We start from the raw sequence: 11,945 nt of genomic DNA on the forward strand, positions 1-11,945 counted from the left end.
TCTTTCCCAAACCTGAATAATTTGCTGACTTAGTGAGGAAGGGTTTGCTATTTAATAAAAGCAATTGAAGAGCTGTGAATAGTGACTGATTGCTGATGAGCTAATCAAAATGTCAAGGGATAGAAATAATAAATAATAATTTAGTCTGACATCACTGTCCAAGTAAATAGCAGAATATGCCAGATGAAATATAATCTGATTAACACACTCACCTTAGAACCAAACTGTCAGCTCTTTCTCTGTCCACTGTTTCATCTGTCTCTTTTCCTATTTCACTCAAAGGGGACACAGACTTTGTTTTCATAAATAGGATAGACAGCTCATGTCGCCTACATCTCTTCCCTTCTCTTATCATTCCCCATGTCATTATGTCTCTCCCTTGCCCTCTACATTTTCTCTTCCCTTTTCTATGCAACTATCCTTAATACTTTTAAAATTGTCTCTTCTGCTTAAATCTTGTTTTTATATTTTTCTCTCTAAAAAATGTTAGCTGACATTATCATTAGCTACCAAGTTTTGAGTGCTAAGTACAAGGCACTAAAGGTTTTATACATAACTATTCTAATCCTTACATCATCACTATGTGAAACAGGTATTATTACTTCCATTTTACAAAGAGGATAAGAAGTCTTAGGAAATTATGTAGCTTATCCCAGGTCATTATGTTTAGTAAGTAGCAGAGTTGGATTCTGAACCCATTTCTTGGTTGACTTCAAAGTCCCCGTTATCTACTCATCAATACGATCCCCAAATGGTTAAATGGGAAAGCACTCTGTGAACTGTATATTTCTTAAGCAATTTGAAATATTATTTTTATTACTAGTAGGTCCTCTTCAACTTACTTTTCTTTCTAGAAAAAAATGTTTTCCCTGACTGCTGGATAAGAAACAGCTAGCAAGGAGGCAATACCCATGAGAATTAATCCTATGTGTTATGTACGTATGTACACACACACACAATTCATTAAAAGAGGAAAGCTAAAAGGTTAGTTGGAACCTATGGAGAAAAAAATGGCTTTGCTGAGAACTATCCACCCCAACCTCAAAGGGAGTCAGAAAAAAATATTCCTAAGAGAAGTGTAATAGCAAGACTTCAAACTGAAAATGCCAGAATGAGAAGCCTCTAAACTTTGTTAAAACAGAAGAGCCTGGCGGGGCAGAACGTAAGTAATTAATATAATTTAAAGTTATTAGAATATTATAACTTTAGCACAAGCTAGGTAAGATTTTAGACTTTAGAGTGAAATAAAAATTGGGAGCACAGAAAGGTAGGGTTTAAATCAGCATCTCTGGAGACAGAGTGCCTGGGTTCAAAATCCCAGTTTTTCTCCACTGGGCGAGTTATTCAATGTCTCTGTACCTCAGTTTACTCATCTGGTAGGGCCAGAACAGTGCCCACTTCATAGAGGCATTGTGAATATTAAATGAGATAATACACTTAAAACCCTTAGAAGAGTGCTTAGCACACAATGATGTTCTCAAAAAATATAAGCTATTATTACATTTACTCTTCACTTGATATGAAGGAAATTTTAGATTTCTTTAAATGTGTTTTTTTTTTAAAAAATAGATGTTCAAATGGAAAAACTATTGTCACTACAGTTGGCATTATAGGATATAGCACTCTTTTTTCTTTTCTTCATGGTCATGAGACACATGAAAAATGATATTTGTACGGCAGAGTGGAGTAAATGCTAGAGGCTGCTCACCAGCGGAAGGAGAAGCCCAGGGGCTCCAACCACCCCAACTTCACAGGGCTAAGAAGACGGCATCTTAGCAAGTCTTCATTCCCAGTACCGGCCAAGGCAGACTGGTTGAGAGCTGCAAAAGCCAGGTGTGATAAGAAGCAAGTTATAATTGAGGATACGGGGAGTGGGAAGGGTAAACTGGGACGAAGTGAGAGAGTGGCATGGGCATGTATACACTACCAAACGTAAAATAGTTAGCTAGTGGGAAGCAGCCGCATAGCACAGGGAGATCAGCTCGGTGCTCTGTGACCACCTAGAGGGGTGGGATAGGAAGGGTGGGAGGGAGGGAGGGAGATGCAAGAGGGAACATATGTATATGTATAGCTGATTCACTTTGTTATAAAGCAGAAACTAACACACCATTGTAAAGCAGGTATACTCCAATAAAGATGTTTAAAAAATAAAAATAAAATAAAATAAAAAGAAGCAAGTTATATTGATATCTGTACTCTCTGACTCTCACAAACTCTTAGGTATTTATTCTGAGGAAATAATGCAACAAAAGCAAAAACTGCACGGACACAAGATTCGACTTTGTATTACATATATCAAAACTGGATGAAAAATTAAATGTCTGATAAAAGAAGTGTTGGTTTGATAGAATAGTTCATGGAGAAGGGAGGGTTATCCACTTCTCTTTGGAGTTTTACACCTTTGCTCAAATAGCCCAACCAAGGTACGTACTGGGTTTTCACTGCCCGGAAACGGTACTATCTATATTCTATCTGAGAAACACTAGATGCGTGGGACCCTTGAAAATGGGATACATAATATATGCAGTAGTTATACGCATCATTACAATTTAATGTCCTCATAGGCAAAATGTTGGACTGTTTTGAAATTAATAAAATTAGCAAAAGGTAGAATACAAAATACTATGCAGACGGTGAAATCTAGCCTAATAGTGCAATCTAGTGGGAAAGGATTAAAAGGCAAAGTGGTTAAGAGCTACTGGGTTAGGGAGGCAAAACTGTAGGAAAAAATTCTGCTCAAAATAAAAAATATAACAATAATATACTAATGGGTCTTTACTTGAAACAGTCATTATTTTTCTTTATTATAGAAGCCACACATTTTCATTGTAATACATTCAAATAGTATAACCAGGAGGGTATAAAATATAAAAGTCCCCTCCAATGCCATCCTCCTAATGCCACTGCAGAGGTTACCCACTCTTAATAGTCCCTGCATCTTGCCATATTCTATGCATATGCAAACATACGTTTATACACATACACATATAAACACACACATACACCATGCTTTTCTTTACATAATGTGATCACACTTTCTCCCTTAGCATATATCTTGAACGTGTTTTACATGATATCACATTTTAAGACTGCAAAGCTTCATGCTGTGTGGCTCAATCATAATTTATTTATCATCACCTCAAACTCTGTCCAAACTAGGACTCCTGATCTTTCCCTTAAAGTTTGGTCCTCTTCCGGCATTCTTCGTCAGGAGCATGGTATCACCATTCATTCTCATGAATACAATAGAAATCTATAAATCATGCTTGATATTTCCTGTCACTCTCCACCCCAAATTCAATCCACAACCCACTCCGATTGCTGTTTACCCCTCAAGATGTCCCTCCTATCTTCATTTCCCCATCACCACCCTAGCCTGGGAGGTCATCATCTCTATTCTGGCTACTAAAGTAGCCTTCGAACTACCACTTCTATTCTGACCCCTCCAATCCCTTCATCACAATGCCGCCAAAGTGCTCTTTTTGAAATGCAAATTTGATCAAGTCCTGCTTAAACCCCTCCAAAGACTTCCCGTTGGTTTTAGGATGAAGATTACACTCTTTAAGGTAGTCTAACAGACCCGGCAAAATTTGCTCCCTGACCCCCTATCTAGCCTCCTTTCATATTGTAGTTCCCCTTCCCTCCCGGCTCCAACATCACTGGACTTTTTCCAACACCTTCTATTTGCCAGGGCAACCTGCCCCAGGGCCTCTACAGAGCTCTTCCTTTGACCTCAAATATACCTTTCCTCTTCACCTCTCTTAACGTTTACTCATCCTTCAGATCTGAGTACCTACTCAGAGAAGCCTTCCTTAATCCCCCTGTCTGGCCAAATCCCCTGCTTAGAAATTCTACTAGGGTTTGTAGCACTTATCATAGTTCTGAGGGCACATTTATATGTGTGATTAACTGATTAATCTTTGTCAACCCCGCTAATGTAAAACTTCCCTAACGGCTGGGAAAGTGTATTCCCCAGCATCTAACACAGTCTCAAAACCAGTCAATACTCAAAAAATAAATGAATGAAAAAAGTATTAGTTAGTAAGATGACCCAATTTTTTTCTAGTTTTTCATTATTACTATCAATCCTACAATAAACGTCCTTATATTTTTATTTTTCATCACTTAACGGAGTGTATTTGTAAACTAAACTAGAATTTAAACAGCTAGACAAAAAATAACATACATTTCAAATTTTGATAAGCACATGTAGCAACCTGTTCTGTTTCCACTTCTGCAGTACTGGCCTTTGATTAGAATCAATTCTATAACTACAAAAAAATGAAAGATGTTAAATGTGCTACACTGATTTAACTCTTTCATAGGACAGAAGAGCCACTGACATTTTACCACACAGTGAGAAAACACCAGTTTGCTAAGGAAAAAAGAAAAAAAGAAAAACCATGGGGCTAATTTTTTCTTCTTCTGCATTCCAAAGTAAAAAAGTCAACTTTACTTCTATGTCTATTGCTGAAGAAATCAGCAACTAAAATATTTCACTTTAACTGCCATAGGAAAATTAACTGCGATCTCCTCTTTCAAATTCACAGTGAACCCCAAATCTCCATAATAATCAAAGTGGTGACCAGATGAATAAGTGAAAAGCTAAAGAATGGGAAAGAATTTACACTGGAGCTGCCTAACTCCTAAACATTTTTGAAATGAGCTGCTTCATTTGTCAGAAGAGAAAGTCTGCCTTCCGTGTCACAACAGATGCCGTGGCGATTCCCGTGGTACAGAATGCCAAAGAGCTAGTCTAAAAAATCTGATTAGTCCAAGGCAATTAAGTAGAAAATGAGACGTGCTAAAGACGAGCGCTTTTTAAGTGATAAGACACATTTAAACCGCGATTGCATAAAGCGTGCGTAGAAATTCTTAGATGAAGACACGAAAAATAAGAATTTTACCAAAGTGACCCAAGAAGGAAACAGCACTTCAGCTTTACTAATATGTTGATTTTTGCAAGAATATAACATTAATAAGCACAGCAACTCATGTTTCAAGGCTACCTGTTTATTTCCTAAGATAACTTCTTGAAGTTTTAAATTTTAAACGTTGGAGATCATTTGCTTCCCAAACCCAGGAGCAGAGGAGCAAAGTATTGCATTCAAGGAATTGCAAGTAGCCGCCCGCAGATCAGGTGCGTGAGCGCTGACAAGCCAGACGCTCATCGCTGAGCATTTCTCTCTCGGAAATATGAGCTTAGCTCAGGAACGCCTGTGGCATCTTCAACAACTGGGAACCCAGCCATCACAAGTTGCCCGGTGTATTACTACTATCCCACAAAAGTGCACGACACTTTTATAAAAGATAGAGAAAATAAGAAGAGGAGAAACTTGTTCAATATTAAAAATACACTTTACATAGTCAAGGTTAGCTTTGCCCATATATCTGACCTAACAATTTGAGTGGAGGAGAAAGTTCTGGGTGTGGGGATAAGAGGCAGGAGTAAAAGAGGCAGGAAAAAGTTGGTTTAAAAAGATGACTGAAGAATGTTCTCTTCTTTCTTCACATTTCTCATCAGAGTCTTAGTTTTCAAGGGTCAGGGGCATAAAAATCGTCGCTATGGAGTCAGATGTGTTACAGGTTATCAGTTCTTAGAAGTGGCGTCCTCTGTGCATACTCTACAAATTAATTTTGAGCAATCACATTTTCAAAGTTAAGAGATGATAATCAAAATAAACAATCAATAGGTAGATGAAGAGGAAAGAAAAATCTGTCCCGAGACGTGTTTGAAACACTAAGACTGGCAGTCAGAAACGAGGCTAACTTGAAAGGAAGAGAAGTTAAAAGAGCACAGGGGCAGCAGCTACTTTTGATTGAAAGGTTTTATTTTCTATTGAAAAGCTAAAAATTGTAACTGTTAAGTATTGCAAGGACATATAAGGGGGGGGGGGGACACTGCAGAAGGGAGAATGGCTCCACATTTCCCCCTGAGTAAGAGGCTCCAGCAGCTGAGGTCTCAGCTGCCCAGCAGCGGTCCACTCCTCCTTAACCCAGGGCGCCCCCCCAGGCATCTGCAGCCACTCTGCCTGAGAAGCCCGTTCTCTAGGAAGCAAGTTAAAGCCAGGATAATTTGCAGGGGGGGGAAACAACTTTACTTCTACAGATTTTCATGTTTGAAATGAAATGAGAAGGGAGGAAAGAATGTGTTAAAATGTCCCGTTGCAGCTATTTTCAAGTTGTTAAGAAATCAACCTGCAACACATAGGACTATTCTTTTTAGATAGTTGATCAGAAAAAATAAAATGTTTCCATCACAAGTATCTTTGCTATCCTACACTAAAATGTTATCATGGCCTTCAAATTAAATATTCATTACAAGAAAGGTAAATATTTCTGATACTTTAAAATAAGAGACCAAGTAAAGGTGTTAAGTTGATTCCCTTCCTGAGCTGCACTGTTAGAAAGGTCTCAAGTTGAAATCCATCTCTACCTTTCACCCACTGCAGCTAGATGTGCTTTCTGAAGCAGACAGAAGAGAGTTTACGTCTACTTTTAGTCTTCAAGCTAAACACTTCCAGACCCTTGGAGGATACCTCCTATGACAGGATTGCCAGACCCCTCACCATCCCCACAGACTGTTCTGGAAGTTGTCTACTTTGTCAATGTCTCTCTTTAAACGTGACAGTCAGAAATGGACACAATACTACAGGTGTGGTTAATTAGAGCAGGGTACTGTTAATTTTTGTGACATATGGACACTACACTACTATCGGAATCTAAATTTGATATTTTTGTAGCCATGTTATGCCACCAGTTCATACTAACTGTCCTTTTCCTCAAAAATTGCCACCATGTAAAGTCACCTCTTCCCTACATACCAATGAATTACGATGCATTTACTGCTATAAAATATATTTTTGAATAGCACTACAGCCTACTTAAACCTTACCCTACACACCAATGAATTACGATGCATTTACTGCTATAAAATATATTTTTGAATAGCACTACAGCCTACTTAAACCTTAACTCTAAATTCTGTTACCTATTTGTAACAGTTAACCGTTTCTCAAGTCAACCATGGATTTTAAGGCAAGCATCTTAGATCTTCATCACAGTTATCCAGAAAAATGTTGAAAAAGAGAAGACCCAGGGCAAAGACTTGTGATCCTTCACAAGGGACCGCTCCCAGACCCAAACCCAGTAAACCCCACACCTGGTGGGTACTGGCTCAGCCTGCCTCATGCTCACAAAGCGATCCTGCTAGTCTAACACAGCATCTCACACACAAGAGCATCCTATAGCCTTGACAAATGCTTAGCTGAAAGCAAGATTCACTTATCTTTCAAAGCAAAGTGTAAAAAATCTACACATATTAAAATTATAGTCATGTAAAAATATATATGCACGTGGAACAAAGACTAGAAGGGAAGGAACATCAATGGAAATGTTTCTTCTAGTGTCAGATGGTGGGGATTGTTTTTTATTCGTTACTGCCTTTGCTATAGTTACATTGTTTAAAAAAACTGAATTTTGCGTAGACAGAATTTTGCTTGGAAGCAGTTCATGTAAAACAACTTGAAGAGCATTGAGACTCTATCTGATTCTACCAACCTGAAAAATACTTGTTGATCTTTAGAAACACCAGCTTCCTCTTCTGAATTATGCGCTGAGGCTTTTGGCTTACTATTTTTAGACATCAGGGAGATAGCAAACTGGAGAACTGGATCCTAAAGTTTAGAAAAAGCCTGGATGTCATGCATGTGTGTGTGCCCAAGTGTCTATCTGTCCATGTTTGTCCGTCTGCCTATCTGCCTGCCCATGTGTATCTGTCTTTCTATCATGCCTGTCTCTCTGTCTCTGATGGAGGGATTGGAAAGGATAGAAAGAAAAAAAATCACAATGTTAATATTTCTGTGAAGCTCTGGACTTAAACAGAGCTCCAGACCAAGAATCTCTAACGGACACATAAACCCATGTCATCTATTCACTTACAGTCCTTTTTTACACTAAGAGTAGGAAATAAGACCAACAATAGAATTTACACTTGGGTGTTTAGAACTGACTTAACGGTAAGTTTTAAGAAAAGGGATCAGATAGAGTAAGTGTGGACAGTTAGTAAAAAAGAAAAAGAAACAAAGTAGCTGGTTATTTTGGAGAAAATGTGATCCATAAATACTGCACTTATTACAATCCCAACCAATCTGTATATCTGATTGAGAATTTTTTAACATGTCAGGGTTTCTTCAATGCTTTAACACTTTGTTTGGAGCATGGTTTTTACCAGTGAAAACCAGTGCTAGAAACTGGATACGTGTTACTTTTCTCTCTCATGGGTTTTCTCACTGTCCCTTGCTAATTTTCAATGTCTGAGAGACAAGTGAAAATTCCCCTTTGCTTAGAAAAACAATTTGTCCACCATACTAGAATTTAAACTAAATATATGAGGTAAATCAACAGTTTTTGGATTTATGGCAAACTCTTATAATAAATGGATAAAATGATCAAGTACTAAGTCCAGTTAATATTTGACAGCTGAAAATTTTACTTTGCTTAGAAATAAATTTTTCCTAATATACTAAAAGGTAAGTGAAATGCATGTGGTAAATCAGCAGATTCATAGAGCCACAGCAAACTGTCATCTAAAATAGATAAAATGTCCGACTAGAAAGTCCAGTTATTATTTGACAAGTGAAAATTCAACTTTATTGTTTTGGAATACAATTTTCCCACCACCCAAGAAATTAACCTGAACATATAAGGCAAATCAACAGCTTCACAGATACATGGCAAATTGTCTTAAATAAATAAAACGTCCAATTAGAAACTCTAGCTATTATTTGACAAGTGAAAATCCCACTTTGTTTTGAAATACAATTTTCCCACTACACTAGAAGTTAAAATACAGGTGGTAAATCAACAGCTTCATAGATCCACAGGAAATTCTCATAAAAATGGATTAAAATGTTCAGATACAATGCCCAGTTATTATCTGATAAAGTATATAATGCACATCAGCACCTCTTTTTGCTTTGCGTGTAATCTTGTGCAAAACGGATAAGAAACAAACAACAATGGGAACAAATATCTGAGAAAATCCAGAATTCACTTATGATATCAAATGTCAAGAAAGTGTTTTAAATTCCTGTCTATTAAGTTAGGGGGTGGTTTTAAATGTGGTTTTGTTGTTTTAGGTAACATGTTACCTCAAGTATTTATCTATTAACATTGTATTTTTGTTTTTATGTTTAACATTGTTTTGCTGCTTTAGATTAAAAAGTTTTATCAAAACTACTTATCTACTGATGTTGTTTTTTCCTTAGAAAAATCTATTTCTCAGCAAAAATTATTTCATATGTAGAAGAATAAAAAACACAAGGAAACATAACAAATGATTACTATGTGTATGTTAGAATAGTGAGATCAGAGGAAACTCTCTATTCTTTGGTTTTAAATATTTCTGTACTAATGTTGTTCATTTAAAATTTTAATTAGAAAAAGTAATTAATACTATTTCCTTTTTAAAAAAATTGCAAATTTAATGTTATTTAGATAGTTAGGGCTCCTTGAAGAGAAAAAAATGGAGGAAATTAATTTGATCCCATTTTCAATTTTTAGAAATTATACATGGGCAACTCTGTGAAAAATGTATATTATTTCGGCACACATATATGCATAGATAAAGTAGAGCCCATAATGTTTACTGGGGTTATCGCAGTATGAAGAGATTACAGGTGATCTTGATTTTCTCCTTGATTTTTTTCCCCCCAGTTTTCTGGAGTTTTTCTTCCCTAAATTTTGTACAATGAATAGGAATTACTTTTATTATGATAAGGATAATACTAAAGCTGGGTTTTTTTTTTCACACACACACCCCCACCAAAAAGAATCCTGGCTAACATTTTGAAATAAAAATTCAAATAGGTTCAAACTTGTTCAAACTTTAAAAGTCTTGGGATAGATTTTTAAACCTGAATTTTCTCTATCACCTATACTATTTTTAAATTTCATTTTTTAGAAAAAAGAATGTCTATCAGTTAACAAACAAGTAGATGAAGTAACTTTCCTGGATTAAAAATGCTAAGAATTTGACAGTCCGGTGGTCACCAGAACAGTACTCTAGCATACATAAGAAATCCTGAAATTCTACATTGCAGAAAAGAGTAAACATCCTAAACATTAAAAGGCACTAGGCACTTCTAAACAGTATAATTATGTTCACACAACTTCCTAGAAAAATATCTTTCAGTGTTGGAAATCTGCACTTCATTCATTCACATATCTGAGAGTCAACATTTTATTTCTGATTAAAAAGTAGAATCTCAATAAATGTGCTACAGTTTTGTTTACTCCTAGAAAGACTCGCTTTAAGTGAGATCTCTGCCATCCTATCATCTACAATGGGTCAAATTCTTATCTATCCTCCTACAATGGGTCAAATTCTTATCTATCCTCTATGTATAAAATAATCTGTAGCAATGCTACTGAAATATGCTCAGTTTTAGCCTTCATATACAAATGTGTCTCATCTGTGTTTCAGGAACCTCACTCAGTTGTAGGCAATTGGTTTTTCATTTTAAACTTCTTTTACTAAGATTATCAACAGATTGTCCCTTTCCTCAGTGCATAACACTCTGAGGCACTTAGATGGAAACCCACGTTAAGGCTTTTTTTCCAGCATCCTTCCTCATCAGTATTTTAAAGTCTTGTAACTCACTGCAATTTTCTCTAACGTAAAATATATATGTTTATACGTATAAATATACACAAATATTTGCGGCCGAATCTCGGCAACACGCTTCAAAGGATTAAACGTGCGGTAACCGTGAATAAATGTATTCATTCACCCTACAAGATTCAGAAAAATGTAATGTTGCAGAGAGATCTAGGTCTCTGCGTAAACCTCGTAATCACCACCACAAGGCCGTAGCTGGGAGCCTCCGAAGCCCGCCAACTACACTGGAGGCATCCACAGCTGTTTCTAATTGTTTTTGCTTTCTCGAAATAGTGCACTTGGTGGGGCAAACCGTTCAGTTTACAGCATCTCTGGCCCCCAGCCGAGGTTAACCCTGACCTCAACACCCTGTTTGGCTCCTAGCGTTTCATGATTCCTTTTCCCTGCTCCGCAAAACCTAAGAAAAACGAGATTTCCGTCGCCGAGAAATTCTCTTAGAAAGAGGGGAGAATTAGGCGTTTCAAATGCACATTTTTTGTGTTCTCTCCAGATCGGATTCAAGAAAAGGAAAAAAAGATGCGTTTGTGTAGAGGAGGGCGCAGCTTGACACCCATTTCCTACGGCGCGCCTCTGGGCCGCAGAGCCCCATTCGCGGGGTAAGCCACAACCCCCCCCCCAAATGGTCAACGACCCCCAGCTCTTTCAGGCAGGGATAGGAAGAGGTTCACCACCAGGACTGCTGGGGGTTGGGGGGGAGCAATGGGAATGGAAATTGGAGATGGAATTTCGGCGCCTCTGGGCAGGGAGGGGCCCGCAGGGGGCGCGGAGAAAAAAGGCCAGGGGTCAAGCCTGGTAGGGGACGTACAGGGCCCGGGAAGTGGGGTGCGGGGCGTCCTGGAGGAGGGGTGCACCGGGAATTCTGCAGCAAGAGGGGCTGATGCCCAGAAAATGCACCCGGGTACCCAAAACCCGGGCGGGGGATGGGGAAGCGGCGGCCTGTTGGCCCCAGGACCTCCCGTCGCGCGCGGGCCACTAACCTGTCAGCAAGAAGGTGCCAGTGGTTGCGGGGCTCATCCTGCGTGTCCCCCGACACTGTCCCGTCCAAGCACAAGGGTCTCCCAGCTCCCACCACCAGGGCAATTGCATTCTTGGCCTGCCTAGGCTGGCCGTCCTCGATTCTCCACTCCCCTCCCTTTCTTCTTTCCTCCCAGCTTGGCCAGTTCAGCATCAGCACCCTGCACCCCCTCCTTAATCCCGTGCTCCCTCTAGCGGCGGGCCAGTGTAGCGTGGCCATCGCCCCCACCCCCATCCCCCCCATCCCCCA

The 11,945-nt window shown here is 38.6% G+C and overlaps 1 protein-coding gene across 3 annotated transcripts in view; it reads right to left on the reverse strand.

The window, feature by feature from the left end:
- SGCE (sarcoglycan epsilon) overlaps positions 1–11,878 on the reverse strand; it is a 68,057-nt gene extending 56,179 nt beyond the window's left edge. For 2 of the 3 annotated variants that reach the window (XM_007450647.1, XM_007450648.1), the window contains exon 1: positions 11,659–11,878. In XM_007450647.1, coding sequence (XP_007450709.1) covers positions 11,659–11,767 — 109 coding nt within the window. In that variant the 5' untranslated portion in view covers positions 11,768–11,878. The remainder of the gene's footprint in view (positions 1–11,658) is intronic. The other variant, XM_007450649.1, reaches the window with a different exon arrangement.
- Positions 11,879–11,945: the final 67 nt, after the last annotated feature.

The sequence above is a fragment of the Lipotes vexillifer genome, unplaced genomic scaffold (genome assembly GCF_000442215.2).
Source record: "Lipotes vexillifer unplaced genomic scaffold, Lipotes_vexillifer_v1.1 scaffold172, whole genome shotgun sequence".
Taxonomy (NCBI): domain Eukaryota; kingdom Metazoa; phylum Chordata; class Mammalia; order Artiodactyla; family Lipotidae; genus Lipotes; species Lipotes vexillifer.